An 18,589-nucleotide genomic window follows, 5' to 3' on the forward strand; every position below is an offset into this window, starting at 1 on the left:
CTCTAGCAAATCTCTGCAAACACTCGGAATGGAGAGACCATTCCCCCGGTTGAAAGGATTGTCTGCTGAGGAAATCCGCTTCCCAGTTGTCCACACCCGGAATTTGGATCACTGACAGCAAACAAATGTGCGTTTCCCCCACACCAGAATCTGAGATTCTTCTCTCATAACTAGGGAGCTTCTCGTTCCCCCCTGATGGTTGATGTAAGCCACCGAGGATATATTGTCTGATTGGAAACTGAATAACTGGGACGAACCCAGCAGAGGCCAAGCCTTCAGAGCATTGTATATTGCCCGAAGATCCAAATGAAGTCAGGAGGGAGCTTTACCTCCTGAGACCATAGGCGGCCCTGTGCCTCCTGGCACCCCAAACAGCTCCCCATCCTGACAGACTCGCAACCGTAGTCACAATCACCCAGAATGGTCTTAAGACGGACGTCCCTCAGGACAAGTGATCCGGATAGAACCACCAAGAGAGAGATTCTCTCGATCGGTTGTCCAGAGAAATCTGTTGAGACCGATCCGAATGATCGTCATTCCACTCCTTCAGCATGCGCAGTTGCAACAGTCTGAGGTGAAACCTGGCAAGGGAAATGATGTCCATGCTGGACACCATGAGACCAAGCACCCCCATACACCGAGCCAAAGATGGACTTAAGGAGATCTGGGGGGCAAGATGTGTTGAAGCTAGCTTGCAACGTCTCTGGTCTCATGTCTATGGAGACTATTATAGTACCCGTGATTCGACCCTGGTAGTTGACACAAGAGAACTCTCTCTAGATTATATTCCATCCATTGGAACGAAGAAGAAAGAGGAGATATTCCAAATGGTCCACTCTTCGAAAAATTTCTTGAAGCCGTAGCTAGACCAAACGGAAGGGCAAAAAAAAAGGAAGTGCTGGTCCAGGAATGCAACCTTAGGAACTTCCCTCCTTACTGTGTCTAGGAAGACAGGGGGTATATCCAACAGCGCTAACTCAAAATCGACCTCTAGCTCCTAGAACTAATGGGACCCTAGTTACCCATGGAAACAAATAAGTGCTAAAAGGTAAGTTTAAGGAGCGCCTAAACCAAGGCCAGGTCTACTACGATGGATATCGTGAGATATAAAAATCTATGTGAACCAGTGAGTGACAATAAAGATTATGTGACGCTGGTTACAACAATTAAACATCAATACGTAGCCAATAATATTAAATATTTTTAATATTACTGGCTACGTATTGATGTTTAATTGTTGCAACCAGCGTCACATAATCTTTATTGTCACTCACTGGTTCACATAGATTTTTGTATCTCACGATATCCATCGTAGTAGACCTGGCCTTGGTTTAGGCGCTCCTTAAACTTACCTTTTAGCACTTATTTGTGACTAGGAAGACAGAAGGAATCTGCCCTTGGGTGGCTGAGACTTAATACCTATCTAAAAACCTTGAGCTATGACCTCCAGGACCCATGGATCCTGCACGTGCCTGCACCAAGCGACTGAAAAGAGCGAAATACTGCCCCCTACATGATTAATGCCGACAGACTCTGCGGGCTTCTTGCTCTGCTTGGATTTATCCAGGACTGAGCCGGTTTCCATGAGCTCTTGGTTTGCTCTGGCTTAGTGAAGGATAGCAGACATGGGCTTTATCAGAACGAAATGAATGACAATCGTCCGGTAGGAGGGCACCCTTGCCCCCTGTGACCATGGAGATAATTGAGTCCAGGCCTAGACCAAACAAAATCATTCCCTTCAAAGGAAGGAAGAAGTCTAGACTTAGAAGTCAAATCCGCAGACCATGACTTCAGCCAGAGCCAAACAGGCCTGAACAGAAAAAGCTGAAACCATAGCATAGCGAATAATCTGTCACAGATAAAAGAATAAGCAACCCTCAAGGCCGTAAATCCTCTCACTGAGAGGCTGACAGGACTACTTAAAACTCCAGTCCCATCTTGAAGAGTACTACTCTCCATAAGAGACTACTCTGAAATCTTCTAAAACTTCTCTGCAAACCTCCTGAGACAAAAGGCAAAGAATGACTGGAGTTGTGAGGAAGTGGGGGGTTGTATTTAAGCCTTTGGCTGGGTGTCTTTGCCTCCTCCTGGTGGCCAGGTTCAGTATATCCCAAAAGTAAGGAATGCAGCTGTGGACTCTTCCCATATTAAGATGGAGAGAGTTGTACAGAATGGCAAAGAGACAGTGAGTTACAATCACCCGTCACACAACCTAACCATTTTGAGTAGGCGTCACAACTTATGTTTGTCAGAACATTCTCTGACTTCCCTTCACACTTCATCTACTCACCGGGTTGTTGGCTCAGGCTGGACTTGGTCGCCCTTCTCTTGCAAAGGTCTGAGTGGGGCCCTCGCTCCTGTTTTATCCCCATCAGATGCTCTGGGCTCCCGGTATGTCCAGCTGCTTGTTTAGAGGGCAACAAATAGCACAATAAAGTCAGATGGGGACATCACAGCTTTTTCCCTATGATGTTCTGCTACTGGGCACTGACACTGCCTGGGTACCTGCTGGTATCTCTGGGTAACTGTGTTATGGGGAACAAGAGGGGATTATAATGGGGTCCACAGACGCCTGGGAAGGTCTGTAAGGAGCTGGTGATATACAAATAAGATCCTGATGTCCTTATAAGCAAATATCACTGGTTCCCAGGGACAAAATGTAGGAATACAGAGAGAGGATGTAGATAATGAGGTAAAGCTGTACCTAGGTAGGATGGCGTATTTAGGGGATTAGCAGTATATTACTAAAAACTGCTTAACCATCTCCTGCATCACTGAGTAAAATGTTATTTCTGTATAACACAGTGCGTGCAGCTAGATGCAGATTCCCACTACCCAGCGGCCTACAGAAGAGCACACAACAGGTACCTACCTGAGCTACTAGTAAACTTACCCAGCTCACCGACACCCGCGTAAAGGTCTTTCACTCTCTTTACCCTGAACAGGACGTCAGGGTTTATAATCTCGAAACCTGCAGCAAACAGAACAAATGAACAAAGCAGTGGTCTCTAGTGAACTCCTAGTGATCTAGTACAGCAGACAGAATAAAGCTATGGCAGCTGTACCAATAGAAACAAGACACAGGAAAAGACTGGCAGAAATGACAACCTATTGGTGTATTCTTCTGCGTCTTATATAAAAGTGCACTGAGGCAGCGTGTAGTGCCCTGAGAAAGAGTGATGTCTCTACATAGCCAATCATCACCCTGTAAACAACTGTGTACCACAGCCATTTAATAATATCACTAGATCCATAGAAGAGTATATACATAAGTGACAATGTGCTGTGCATCTAGAGAGGTCAGGTGCATGTCAGTAATGAGTGGCAATGTGCTGTGCATCTAGAGAGGTCAGGTGCAGGTCAGTAATGAGTGGCAATGTGCTGTGCATCTAGAGAGGTCAGGTGCATGTCAGTAATGAGTGGCAATGTGCTGTGCATCTAGAGAGGTCAGGTGCATGTCAGTAATGAGTGACAATGTGCTGTGCATCTAGAGAGGTCAGGTGCATGTCAGTAGTTAGTGACAATGTGCTGTGCATCTAGAGAGGTCAGGTGCAGGTCAGTAATGAGTGACAATGTGCTGTGCATCTAGAGAGGTCAGGTGCAGGTCAGTAATGAGTGGCAATGTGCTGTGCATCTAGAGAGGTCAGGTGCATGTCAGTAATGAGTGACAATGTGCTGTGCATCTAGAGAGGTCAGGTGCATGTCAGTAGTTAGTGACAATGTGCTGTGCATCTAGAGAGGTCAGGTGCATGTCAGTAATGAGTGACAATGTGCTGTGCATCTAGAGAGGTCAGGTGCATGTCAGTAGTTAGTGACAATGTGCTGTGCATCTAGAGAGGTCAGGTGCAGGTCAGTAATGAGTGACAATGTGCTGTGCATCTAGAGAGGTCAGGTGCAGGTCAGTAATGAGTGACAATGTGCTGTGCATCTAGAGAGGTCAGGTGCAGGTCAGTAATGAGTGGCAATGTGCTGTGCATCTAGAGAGGTCAGGTGCAGGTCAGTAATGAGTGGCAATGTGCTGTGCATCTAGAGAGGTCAGGTGCATGTCAGTAGTTAGTGACAATGTGCTGTGCATCTAGAGAGGTTAGGTGCAGGTCAGTAGTTAGTGACAATGTGCTGTGCATCTAGAGAGGTCAGGTGCATGTCAGTACTGAGTTACAATGTGCTGTGCATCTAGAGAGGTCAGGTGCATGTCAGTAGTTAGTGACAATGTGCTGTGCATCTAGAGAGGTTAGGTGCAGGTCAGTAGTTAGTGACAATGTGCTGTGCATCTAGAGAGGTCAGGTGCATGTCAGTAATGAGTGGCAATGTGCTGTGCATCTAGAGAGGTCAGGTGCATGTCAGTAGTTAGTGACAATGTGCTGTGCATCTAGAGAGGTCAGGTGCAGGTCAGTAATGAGTGACAATGTGCTGTGCATCTAGAGAGGTCAGGTGCAGGTCAGTAATGAGTGACAATGTGCTGTGCATCTAGAGAGGTCAGGTGCAGGTCAGTAATGAGTGACAATGTGCTGTGCATCTAGAGAGGTCAGGTGCATGTCAGTAATGAGTGACAATGTGCTGTGCATCTAGAGAGGTCAGGTGCATGTCAGTAGTTAGTGACAATGTGCTGTGCATCTAGAGAGGTCAGGTGCAGGTCAGTAATGAGTGACAATGTGCTGTGCATCTAGAGAGGTCAGGTGCAGGTCAGTAATGAGTGGCAATGTGCTGTGCATCTAGAGAGGTCAGGTGCATGTCAGTAATGAGTGACAATGTGCTGTGCATCTAGAGAGGTCAGGTGCATGTCAGTAGTTAGTGACAATGTGCTGTGCATCTAGAGAGGTCAGGTGCATGTCAGTAATGAGTGACAATGTGCTGTGCATCTAGAGAGGTCAGGTGCATGTCAGTAGTTAGTGACAATGTGCTGTGCATCTAGAGAGGTCAGGTGCAGGTCAGTAATGAGTGACAATGTGCTGTGCATCTAGAGAGGTCAGGTGCAGGTCAGTAATGAGTGACAATGTGCTGTGCATCTAGAGAGGTCAGGTGCAGGTCAGTAATGAGTGGCAATGTGCTGTGCATCTAGAGAGGTCAGGTGCAGGTCAGTAATGAGTGGCAATGTGCTGTGCATCTAGAGAGGTCAGGTGCATGTCAGTAGTTAGTGACAATGTGCTGTGCATCTAGAGAGGTTAGGTGCAGGTCAGTAGTTAGTGACAATGTGCTGTGCATCTAGAGAGGTCAGGTGCATGTCAGTACTGAGTTACAATGTGCTGTGCATCTAGAGAGGTCAGGTGCATGTCAGTAATGAGTGACAATGTGCTGTGCATCTAGAGAGGTTAGGTGCAGGTCAGTAGTTAGTGACAATGTGCTGTGCATCTAGAGAGGTCAGGTGCATGTCAGTAATGAGTGGCAATGTGCTGTGCATCTAGAGAGGTCAGGTGCATGTCAGTAGTTAGTGACAATGTGCTGTGCATCTAGAGAGGTCAGGTGCAGGTCAGTAATGAGTGACAATGTGCTGTGCATCTAGAGAGGTCAGGTGCAGGTCAGTAATGAGTGACAATGTGCTGTGCATCTAGAGAGGTCAGGTGCAGGTCAGTAATGAGTGGCAATGTGCTGTGCATCTAGAGAGGTCAGGTGCAGGTCAGTAATGAGTGGCAATGTGCTGTGCATCTAGAGAGGTCAGGTGCATGTCAGTAGTTAGTGACAATGTGCTGTGCATCTAGAGAGGTTAGGTGCAGGTCAGTAGTTAGTGACAATGTGCTGTGCATCTAGAGAGGTCAGGTGCATGTCAGTAGTTAGTGACAATGTGCTGTGCATCTAGAGAGGTCAGGTGCAGGTCAGTAATGAGTGACAATGTGCTGTGCATCTAGAGAGGTCAGGTGCAGGTCGGTAATGAGTGACAATGTGCTGTGCATCTAGAGAGGTCAGGTGCAGGTCAGTAATGAGTGGCAATGTGCTGTGCATCTAGAGAGGTCAGGTGCAGGTCAGTAATGAGTGGCAATGTGCTGTGCATCTAGAGAGGTCAGGTGCATGTCAGTAGTTAGTGACAATGTGCTGTGCATCTAGAGAGGTTAGGTGCAGGTCAGTAGTTAGTGACAATGTGCTGTGCATCTAGAGAGGTCAGGTGCAGGTCAGTACTGAGTGACAATGTGCTGTGTATATAGAGGGGTCAGGTGCATGTCAGTACTGAGTGACAATGTGCTGTGTATATAGAGGGGTCAGGTGCAGGTCAGTACTGAGTGACAATGTGCTGTGTATATAGAGGGGTCAGGTGCAGGTCAGTACTGAGTGACAATGTGCTGTGTATATAGAGGGGTCAGGTGCAGGTCAGTACTTAGTGACAATGTGCTGTGTATATAGAGGGGTCAGGTGCAGGTCAGTACTGAGTTACAATGTGCTGTGTATATATAGAAGGGTCTGGTGCAGGTCAGTACTGAGTGACAATGTGCTGTGTATATAGAGGGGTCAGGTGCAGGTCAGTACTTAGTGACAATGTGCTGTGTATATAGAGGGGTCAGGTGCAGGTCAGTACTGAGTTACAATGTGCTGTGTATATATAGAAGGGTCTGGTGCAGGTCAGTACTGAGTGACAATGTGCTGTGTATATAGAGGGGTCAGGTGCAGGTCAGTACTGAGTGACAATGTGCTGTGTATATAGAGGGGTCAGGTGCAGGTCAGTACTGAGTTACAATGTGCTGTGTATATAGAGGGGTCAGGTGCAGGTCAGTACTGAGTTACAATGTGCTGTGTATATAGAGGGGTCTGGTGCAGGATCAATACTTAGAGATGTTGTGTATTTAGCGTATTTATTGGTTGAGCGCCTCCTCTTACCCATGGCCTGCAGTGCAGAGTGGATCTCTCTCATCACATTTCTGTACAGCTCTTTCTGCCAGTCCTCCAGTTGCCGCCATTCCTCAGCAGAGAAGCAGGCCGCCACATCATGGAACGTCACAGACATCTAAAGCAGCAGCAACATGAGATGTTTATTTGTGACGGCAATAAACTGCCAGTTGCATATTCCCGCAGTCATATAAATAGTTTAGGTGACGTCTTCTGGCACTCACATTTATACAGAGGCGCAAGTGAGTTATATATAATGGTGTTTGTGAAGAACAGAAGTGTTATGGACATATTGCTCCCCGGATTAGTCAGTCACCAGCAGAACGGGGACAACTTATAGAAATATGCGGCAAAGCAAACACCATGTGCCACCCTGTGAGTAAAAACACTCAACAAAACGACATTAAACTAACAAAAATAGTATGAAAAATATATACACAGCGCACTAGATGAATTATAAATAGCCGAACCAAAATAACGTATAAAGGGATATGAAAGAAATGTTCTTTTGTGACTCAGACAGAGCATACAATTGTAAAAAAAGATTCCAATTTCTTTGTATCATCAGATTTGCTTTGTCACCCACGATATTCTGTGTTTCAGATACCTAGGTAAGTGTCTAAAGCACAACATGACGGGAAACAGTGCTCTCACAAAACTGCTGCCATATAGTGTAGCAGAAATAGGCAGGCTCCTAAGCATACATCCCTGCTTTCAAACAAAAAGAACATTCTTACCTGATAAATTATTTTCTTTCATGGCAGTGAGAGTCCACAAATTAAAGGACCAGTCAACACTGTAGATTTGCATAATAAACAGATGCATGATAAGAAGACACTGCAATAGCACTTAGTCCGAACTTCAAATGAGTAGTAGAATTTTGTTAAATACATTGCAAAGTTATGTGTATTTACACTTCCCCTGTATCATGTGACAGCCATCAGCCAATCACAAATGCATATACGTATATGCTGAGAATTCTTGCACATGCTCAGTAGGAGCCGGTGACTCAAAAAGTGTAAATATAAAAAGAATTGGTAGTAAGTAAATTGGAAAGTTGTTTAAAATTGCTCTATCTGACATGCCGTGAAAACAGAGCTTCCGGAGGAGGAGCACAGGTGTGTGATCAGGTGCTGCACCTGTTCTGATCTCTCCTACCTACAAGCTGTTGGTGTGGAACCGCGCCTAAAACCCTCTAGTTTAGGGTGGCTTGTATTGCTGAATATCACCGCTGCTGGAAACTCTATAGTGCCCTGACATTGCACTAAATAGCTGCAGGTAGCAGCCCTGAAAAAGGACTTATCATTACAGCAAAATTAATACCCTTTAAAAAACGGTTGTTGTCACACAATCTCCTTATTAAGCCGGGGTAACCTAAGAAGAAGTGCTCAGCTAAACCAACAGACAAGTCAAATTCCTGATTACTGCTGAATAAATTGAAATGGAGGACGGAGGTGAGAGGCGCTGCACTTATCCTAAGTTGTGTGGACTCTGAGAACTTACCGCTCCCCTGTGTACAGCTTTACTGAATACCTAGGAGTTGGAGCTGGAGTTACCTGTACATTACACCGGCATTGTGGCTAGAGCAGTGGGTGCGGATGGTGTAGCCCGTTGCTTTTTTTTTACTTGCATTCCTGCGCTGAAGTGGCATTCCCCCTCCCACCGGTGCTGCGTGAGGGGGGGCCACTGCTGGAGGAGACGGGTCGATCCCTGGTGCAGTGTTGGTTCCGGGGAGGATAACGTGGAGCTGGAGTGATTGTAGCAGCATATGAGTCATACCCTTGAGAATAGCTGACCGGCTTCTTTGAAAAAACGCAAGAGACGAGGATATTGGTATCCGTGTGTCGCAGCCTGCTGATTTGTTTCCCGGCAATCGCTGTTTCCTCGACCTGGAAGACGCTCCCCTTCCCACCGATGCTGCGTGAGGGGGGGCTGAGGCTGATGATCGCTGGTTATCCCCTGCTCAAAACTTGGTTTATTGGTTCTGGGTAACGTAGAACTCCTGGGATAAAACTTGCAGTTTTGTTTTCCTTTTTAGCAGCCTCTACCCTGGAATGACTTGGCTCAGTACTGGACCTTTATTATTTGTTCTTTTTTTCCCTTTGCTGGGGTTTGCACATATTCTATAAGCTATGACAGCCGGCCTGACCTTGATATAAATAACGGCTATTTGTCTGCAAGCGCTGTATAACACCTAAACTTGTTAGATCTGTTCTCTTTAGCTGCCATTTATGATAATTTAAAACCTAGAACCCCTTAGTTTCTAACTGGTATATATTTTTCCTTGAAAGTGTATGTTGTTAATTTATAGCAGCAAAAAGTGAAACATTGTATTATCTTATTTCCTGAACCATTTAGACTGTTACTAATTGACTGGGGGTTTTCGCTTGTTTCTCTCCCAGACCCACAGCAAATGTATTATAACACCGGACTACTCTATGTAGCTTTGCCTAAGTTTTGAAGTCACATCCAGTTGTGTTAAAATATACTATGAGTATTGGCTTCATAGAAGTAAATTATATTTAGTTTAGAGGTGTGTTTGACCCTGATATAAATAACGGCTATTGGCCTATAAGCGCTTTACAATACCTAAATTTGCTAGGTTTGCTCTCTTTAGTTGGTACTTATGACAACTTAAAATCTAGAACCCCCTAGTTTCTAACTGGTATATATTTCTCCTGGAACCTGTACGTTGTTAATTTGTAGCAGCAAAATGTGAAACATTGTATTATCATATTTCCTGAACCATTCAGACTGTTACTAATTGACCGGGGGTTTCTTTTGTTTCTTTCTCAGACCCACAGCAAACGTATTATAACATTGGATTACTCTATATAGCTTTGCTTAAGTTTTAAAGTTACATCAAGCTCTGTTAAAATATATCATGAGTATTGGTCTCATAGAAGTGAATTATACTTAGTTTAAAGGTGTGCTAATAGCCTACAAGTAATCTGGTGTGCCAGATACACACAGGCGAAATAATCTGAGTATCAACTAGTTTAAAAGTACCTTAAAAGCTGATTTCTTTCTAAAATTTATAAAATACTGATCTGGTGGCCTAGGACTAGGAGACTTGAGTTGTTAAACACTGTTTTTTCTATTCTCAGCTGAAAATTTAAAACGGTATATTAATCACTATTGAGGGCTTTCTTAAAGATTAGAAAACTGTGGGCTCCACAGTAGGACCCCTTTTCTGTGTTATGATATATCTTATCTTGTCACCAGCATGACTGAACCTGAATCACTTAGTTCACGGTTAATTTTTCTTTTTTCTCTCTCCTTTTAGAGGAGAAGATAACCTCCAACAATACACAAAAGTGTGCACTTTTCTTTTTCACATATCCTTCACACCTCCCTCCCCTCTTCAGTAGATTAGGTTGTCTTTCTTTTTTTTTTACTCCCTATCACAATCCACTCCCATTATTTTATGGATAAATTTCTACATACACAATCTCGCACATCACCTTCAGTCATGTCGGCTAGACAGAGGGATAAAAAACATAGACCTAATACAGAGCCTGTGGGTGAGCCACAATTGGTAACCCAAGAATCGTCAAATTTACTTGATTCTGCTGATACACAGTCTCTAGTCTTAAATATCTCTGCTGCTCTTGCACCCAAGTTTGATTTACTTAGAATAGAAATCAAACAAGATATTGTGCAGCTAGCTGCAGAAGTCAAACAATTCTCGGAAAGATTCTCTGAAGTTGAACAGAGAGTCTCTGACTTAGAAGATCTCACTCTAGCTCAAAACAGTAAACTAGAAGCCACTTCCTCAGCCCTTGCTAAATTGCAAAATAAAGTAGAAGACTTGGAAAATCGCGCTAGGCGCAATAACTTGAAAGTAGTAGGGGTACCTGAGGGGAAGCAGTTTGAGGATTTAAATAAATTCATAACACAAACATTACCAGCATTGTTGAACATACCTCAAACCCAGCCAGTTATAGAAAGGGTGCACAGGTTAGGGCCATCACCTTTATCTAAAGAAAATATGAGGCCAAGGCCAATCATAGCTAAATTCCTGAATTACCAGGACAAGATTACATTCTTACAAGCCTTTCGTAAAAATCAACCTATATTACTGGAAGGTACAAAAATCCTTTTATTTCAGGACTATGCAGCTGAAACTGCCTCCAAAAGAAGGCAGTTGGCTCCGGTATGTACTAAGTTCATACAGCAGGGGCTGCGAGCGACAATCTTACATCCTGCCAGGTTACGACTTGTGTGCAAGAACACTTTGCATTTTTTTGATTCTGCCCGTACGGCAGAATCTTTTTTCACCAAAAACTGCACACCTGAGCAGTTGAGGTGACACACTATTTAGTTTTTTTCTCCTGGTAAAAATTAGAATAGATCTGTTATTTTTCATTTTTTTTCCCTCTAAGATGGGCCCTTTTCAGCAAGTGGGCAACAGACGGCTCAGTCGTATGTTTTGGGGTTTTCCTTCTCCCTTTTTTTTTTTTTTTCCCCTCTCTCTTCTCCTCTTTTTCTCCCTCACCATCTTCCCTTCTTGAACATAGATACCTACTATAATGACTGGGATTAAATTTACCTCATGGAATATAGGAGGGCTAACTTCTCCTATTAAGAGAAAAACGATAATCTCCTATTTGAAGAAAATAGGTACTGCTATTGCTTTTCTACAAGAAACCCATTTAAAGACTCAAGAAATTCTTAAACTAAAATCTTCTTGGGTTAAGGAGGTCTTTTTTTCTTCTAGTTCCAGCCGAAAAGGCGGAGTTGCTATTCTTCTGGGTAAAAAACTCAAATATGAGATAATACAAAGTGAATCAGATGAGGAGGGGAGATATATCATACTGAAAATTAAGGTTGCTAATGTTTTGTATACTTTATGCAATGTATATGCTCCAAATGTTTTTAATCTCTCATTTTGGGATACACTTCAGGCCAGGCTTATGACATGTGCAGAGGGTTTTTTAATTTTAGCTGGTGACTTTAATATGGCTCCTCAATACCCAATTGACAGAATGAGGCAGCAGCCATTAGTCAAAAAAACTAAAAGAGATAATCTCGAGGCAAAGTTGTTCTCCAGGATTTTTTCTAATTTGAGAGTTAAGGATATTTGGAGGATATTGAATCCAGATACACGTGATTTTACATGTCTCTCAAAAGCACATAAATCACTGTCACGGATTGATTTATTTTTGGTTGATGAAAGACTTTGTAAACACAAAGTATCAGCTCAAATTTTGCCTATTGTGGTTTCTGATCATGCTCCAATCTGCTTTGAGATTTATGCGACTGGCCTTTCACATATAAATAATCGGTTTTTCTTTCCTAAATATTTGTCTGCTGATTCTGGATTCAGAGGCTTTCTCGAAACTAAGTTTCAGGACTTTGCCTTGTTTAATGCGGAGGCCAGAGCCCATCCTTCTTTGTTCTGGGAAACTGCTAAAGCAGTGCTGAGGGGGGAAATTCTGGCATACACCATTAGGCGTACCAAGAAATTTAAAAAACGCGAAAATGAACTTCGTCGCGCAGTTACAAATGCTTATAATTCATATCTATTAGAAAAGACGTCTCAGAAATGGGTTAAATATATTACTGCATTAGAAGAGAGAGACTCATTTCTACTTTATAAATCTACTCAGCAGGAAGTTCGGTTTTCTGCGAAACTTTACAAATATGGGAACAAGACTGGAAAACTTTTGGCTAGACTAGTAAGGCAGGACTTAGGTTCTCAGTTAATAGATTCCCTAGAAAAAGAGGGACAGATGTTTAGTTCCTCTCAGGATCTTGTTCAAATTTTTTATGATTACTATAAGGGAATATACTCCCCCAGGACTTCTGACTTCACAGAACGTCAGAAATTCTGGGGAGAAATCTCTTTTCCAACATTAACACCTAGTCTAATTAAGGAACTTGAATCCCCCATTACGGAAATAGAAGTTGCAAAGGCAATTAAAAATTTGGCATATAACAAAGCACCCGCCCGGACGGAATACCTAATGAGTTCTATAAAATGATACCCTCCAATGTAATACCTGATTTAACCTCGTTATTTAACTATATATATATATATAGAGGGAAATGAACCCTCATCTAATTTTACAGCCTCATACACGTCTTTAATTTTAAAAAAGGGCAAAGATGCAAGAATGGTCGAGTCGTATAGACCCATAGCATTGATGAACACCGATTATAAATTGTTAACTACGATTCTCGCCCAGAGACTCCAGTCCCTTCTTCCTTTGATTATTAGCCCAGATCAGGCTGGTTTTATGAAGAATAGGAACTCTGCGGCCAAAATAAGGGAACTCCTGCTCACCTTGGATTACTTTTCGAATGGTACGGATGCTGATCATTCAGAGGAGGGAGGTATTCCAGATTTTGCAATTTTGGCTATAGACGCCGAAAAGGCCTTTGACTCAGTTTACCATGATCACCTTCTATTTTCATTAGAACAATTTGGGCTAAAAGGTAATTTTGCTAAGTTTATTGAAAAACTTTATCGTACAGCCTCCACAAGAATGATAGTAAATGGCCAGCTAACCCCAGAAATAATTCTGTATAGGGGGACTAGGCAGGGGTGTCCCCTTTCCCCGCTCCTTTTTAATATTGCTATATAACCTTTTGCTATAATGATAAGACAGAGATTGGAGGGGATTGGGGTGGCTGGGCAGGAGTTGAAAATAGCATTATATGCTGATGATATTCTTATTTATCTTTCTAATTTACGTAGAAATTTACCTATTCTCTTATCAACTATACAACAGTTTGGTTCCTTTTCAGGATATAAGGTAAATATAAAGAAATCTGAGCTTCTCTGGATAAGGCACACAGACAGCTCTCCTATAAATGTACCCTTCTCTATAGTGAATGACTCATTTAGATATTTGGGTATAAATGTCTCAAGTAATCCTGATTCTTGGTATTCCCTGAACATTCCTCCTGTGTTGAATAAGGTTAAATCAGTTTTTAAGAACTGGCAGACTTTACCCTTGTCCTTGTCCGGACGCATAGCAGCTTATAAGATGATCTTATTGCCAAAAATTCTATATGTCCTTCAAAATATTCCTCTGATTTTAAGAAAGAACGATTTAAGTTTATTCAATTCACAACTCCGGTTTTTCCTGTGGCAGGGTAGGAAATCCAGAATATCACTTGCAAAACTCTCCATTCCAATAGGATCCGGAGGCCTGGCTTTACCTGATTTACGAGTATATAATTATGTATTTTTGGTTCGTATTCTAGCAGATTGGCGTTTTGCTCATAATTATGTTACAAATAATGACTTAGAGAGCAGTATTTTGTATCCTTTCTCACCTATTGCGTTGATTCATCTCGACACTACTCATATCCCACCCCAAGTTAAACGCTGTAGATCTATATATAATATAATCCTAGCTTGGAGAAAGATATGTACTTTGTTAGGAATAGAACACCGGGTGTCGAGTTTCCTAGGTTTTTTGGGGAACCCACAATTTCAGTTAGGAACACCATCTTCAATCTTTTTAGAGTGGAAGACCCAAGGGCTTGTTAATGTTCTTCAGATACTTGACATAGAAAAAAGATGTGTGAAATCATTTGATGCTCTTAGGGAATTCAATATCTCCCAGAGAAACTTTTTTGCCTATCTTCAGGCTAGACACTATGCTATGAAGTTAGTGAATGAGTATGGCTGGAATTGGTCGCTGGGGCACATAGAGAACTGGTTTATTCTGGCAAAAAATGGACTCATGTCAATATCTCCATGCTATTTGATTATTGTCTCCGACAGGGGCACAATTAATCTTGATAAAATTGCTATTAACTGGGCCACATTGTTATCTCAGGAAGTAGAATCTAAAATACCTTCTCTCTCAATTCGAAAGGTTACCCAAACAACCCTTTCTGCCACATGGAGAGAATCTCATTTGAAGCTGTTACATATGACATATTTTACACCAGAAAAAGGAGCGAGATGCGGCAGTATGAATTTTATTACATGTCCTAAATGCTCGTTTCCCTCTGCAAACCTCCTGCACATGTTGTGGACCTGCCCTAAAATTAAAAACGTATGGTCTAAAGTCCAATTTTGGCTTTGTAAGATACTAAAGCTCTCATCTTTATATTTGATAGGCAGACATATAATTTTTCTCTTTCTTGACCCAGAAGATAGACAACTCAATGTGAAGTTTATTAATATAACTATATTGGCTGTTAGATATCTTATCTTTAAAAAATGGAAAACGCTTACGGTCCCTAGTATATCAGAAATTAAAAACTGTTTAAAAAAGCAATGTATTCTTGAACAATATAATATTAGTGTTGATAATGATGTCCATGTTGTTAAATTCTTTCTCAAATGGTCAGCATTTATAAAAGTTTTTTCTCCTACGGAAATTGAATATTTGATACATCCCTTACGTAATTCTGAACTAGTTTTGCTAGGGAGATGGTGAAGGGTTCTTTTTTTTCCTTTTTTTTTTTTTTTTTTGTTGTTTTGGGGTATTGTGCTGTTTTTCTATGTAAAAATAAAAACTCAACAAGGTATAGAGTATCACGAAGCATAATGTTATTATCTGGGTTATTCTTTTTATTCATATAAGACACATCCATAGAGTTGATGTGTACCTATAACATAGTATTGAATGTGTAATAAATTATATATTATATGTACATTTGTTATACCCAAGCTATGGTTTGGAAAAAGCTTTGCTTTTGTTTTTATTTAATGGCTATGTTTCTCTTATTATTATCTGACTGTTATGGGTCCTTGTTGGATATAAATAAATATTTGAAAAAAAAAAAATTGCTCTATCTGAATAATGAAAGTTTAATTTTGACTTGAGTGTCCCTTTAATTTGTGGACTCTCACTGCCATTAGAAGAAGAAAAAAAAAAGATACCAAGAGAACGAAGAGAATTTGATAATAGAAGTAAATTAGAAAGTTGTTTAAAATTGCGGCTCTATCTGAATCATGAAAAGAAAAAAAAATAGCTTAATTTCCCTTTAACAGTTTAACTATTAATCCTTTATTGATTCTCTACAGATGACGGATGTTCCTCTAAAGAAGAGATAAAAAAAAAATGTATGCTTACCTGATAAATCTATTTCTTTTTTAGGACACGATGAGTCCACGGATCATCTTAATTACTAATGGGATAGTCACCTCCTGGTCAGCAGGAGGCGGCAAAGAGCACCACAGCAGAGCTGTTAAATAGCTCCTCCCTTCCTTCCCACTCCAGTCATTCGACCGAAGTTAAGGAAAAAAGGAAAAGCCAAGGTGCAGACAGAGGTGTCTGGAGTTTACAATAACCCATAACCTGTCTTACAAGAACAGGGTGGGCCGTGGACTCATCGTGTCAAAAAAGAAATACATTTATCAGGTAAGCATAAATTTTCTTTTCTTTTTTATGACACGATGAGTCCACGGATCATCTTAATTACTAATGGGATTCAATACCCAAGCTAGAGTACACAGATACGGGAGGGACAAGACAGGGAAGCTGAACAGAAGGCACCACTGCTTGAAGAACCTTTCTCCCAAAAGCGGCCTCAGCCGAGGCAAAAAAAGTGTCAAATTTGTAAAACTTTGAAAAAGTGTGAAGAGAGGACCAAAGTTACAGCCTTGCAAATCTGTTCCACAGAAGCATCATTTTTGAATGCCCATGAGGAAGTAACAGCCCTCGTGGAATGAGCTGTAACCCTCTCGGGAGGCTGCTGTCCAGCAGTCTCATATGCAAAACGTATGATACTATTCAGCCAAAAAGAAAGAGAAGTAGCCGTAGCTCTCTATCCCTTACGTTTTCCTGAGAAAATCACAAACAAAGAAGAAGACTGACGAAAGTCCTTAATCGCCTGCAGGTAAAACTTAAAAGCACGGACCACGTCCAAATTGTGCAGAAATCTTTCCTTCTGAGAAGAAGGATTAGGACACAAAGAAGGAACAACAATCTCCTGATTAATGTTCCGATCAGAAACAACCTTAGAAAGAAATCCCAATTTAGTACGTTAAACTACCTTATGTCAAGGTATATGTGAGGTTAATAAATATATATTTTAATCATATATTTCAAGATTAATAAATCTGTATCTTTGATCAGATATTTTCACTGATCAGTAGAAAATAACTCATTGCATTCAGAAGAACTAACTTCAAACAGGTTTAATTCTCCCCCACTTCTTCAATTACACAGGAAACTAATAAAAATTTCTTTAAAAGAGAAATTCCTAGCTAAAGTGGGAACAATAAAACATTTGCTTCTTAATTAGGAAGCGCAAATTTCATAGCACTCTGTACCCCATGTGGTGTATGGAGTCGAGACGTCTGAAATACCCCCTTGGAACTGATCAAAATCATAGGGAAACAGCTTTTATGCACATAGGTGTTAGTTATCCCTAAACATCAAATACACGTCTGCACTGATAGCTAAACAGAAAATATGTTGTATTAAGACTTTTACAACTACTCGTGGATTGACCCCATGTGGGGCAGTGAAGGCCTTGGGAAACAAAAGACAAATGCTGAGGTGTGACCCTGAGAACCTACTGAACAGACAGCAAATCATCATTTATTTTTTTCTTTCTATTTGAATGCATGCCTCAGAATGTATTAAATATAGAAATTGGGAAATTGTCTAATTCTCTATTATTACATGGGTATTTGCTAAGCTTGGGAGGTAACTGTTTTAGTCAGTCAAAAATGTTTAATAACCTCTGTAGTGTTTATATTTTTCAGACATATAATCTCAGATCTGCATGAAGAAGGTTCATACATCCTGGGCTTATTAGAAACATAAAATATGGCATATTCTTGTTGGAATACAGTACAATACTGAATTAAATACATTTTACAAAGGGAACAATGCATAATCTGCTGGATTTTATATCATCTCAGATCTACATAGAAATGAATGTGTGTATATATATATATATATATATATATATATATATATATATATATATATATAATTTTTTTTTTAAAACATAAAAGATCTTACTTAGCCTCTGTGTTTTTAAGAATATAAATAAATACTTGTGGACCTGGAAAGAAATAATTAATGACACTTATTACTTTATTTCAGATGGAATGCCTGCGTGAGATGAAATAAGTCATATCATATGAATGTGCAATAAATGTTTATAAAGTTTTAAATACATCTTTTAAAATATAGTGAGATGAAGATATCGAAGTTACTTTGATGTGATATGACTATGAAATATAAATTTTCTGTTAGACTAAATGAAATATAAATTATTTTAATATAGTGTTAGATGTATTTGATGTTTCATATCAAAATGATCAGAAAATTCATTAAGATATAACTTATCCAAAACAAATATTGTGAATAGTTGTTGCAGTAAATTATGATAAATGAATAACCCTTTCATAGAAATACTGATTTAGGTTGTTCAAATGTTTAAAAATGATATTGCTGTGTCTGTTTGTAATACTGCCACCCGGTGTTGCCATGAGAGAACTACAGCCAGAAAGCCTTTTGGCTGTTGGGAATGAGATATTCCGGTTATCCAATGACAAGGGACAAGGATCCGTGGGCGTTTCCATAACAACAATGTATACTAAACCAATTATCCAATGACAAGGGACAAGCAAAAAGGGCGTGAACGAAACAGGTCATCTATGATTACATATAAAGGGAGTAGGGAATGCACAAGGGACAGTTGTCTGTAACTTGCTGAAACGAGTGATCTTATTTTGGCTGCGATATACCTGGGAAAATTTCACTTCAGCAAGGAGCTCAAAACTTAACCCTGATTTGTGCAAAAACCTTCCTTCGAATGAGATGACCTAAAGACCGCTACGAATTGG

General features: G+C 40.9%; 1 protein-coding gene across 3 annotated transcripts in view; it reads right to left on the reverse strand.

The window, feature by feature from the left end:
• The window catches only part of LOC128655847 (zinc finger protein 300), a 332,246-nt gene that overhangs the window by 244,952 nt on the left and 68,705 nt on the right, over positions 1–18,589 (reverse strand). For 2 of the 3 annotated variants that reach the window (XM_053709411.1, XM_053709409.1), the window contains exons 3-5: positions 6,805–6,931; positions 2,894–2,971; positions 2,291–2,404 (exon numbers count right to left, since the gene is read on the reverse strand). In XM_053709411.1, coding sequence (XP_053565386.1) covers positions 2,291–2,404; positions 2,894–2,971; positions 6,805–6,931 — 319 coding nt within the window. The remainder of the gene's footprint in view (positions 1–2,290; positions 2,405–2,893; positions 2,972–6,804; positions 6,932–18,589) is intronic. The other variant, XM_053709410.1, reaches the window with a different exon arrangement.

Source organism: Bombina bombina, chromosome 4, assembly GCF_027579735.1.
Source record: "Bombina bombina isolate aBomBom1 chromosome 4, aBomBom1.pri, whole genome shotgun sequence".
Classification (NCBI taxonomy): Eukaryota; Metazoa; Chordata; class Amphibia; order Anura; family Bombinatoridae; genus Bombina; species Bombina bombina.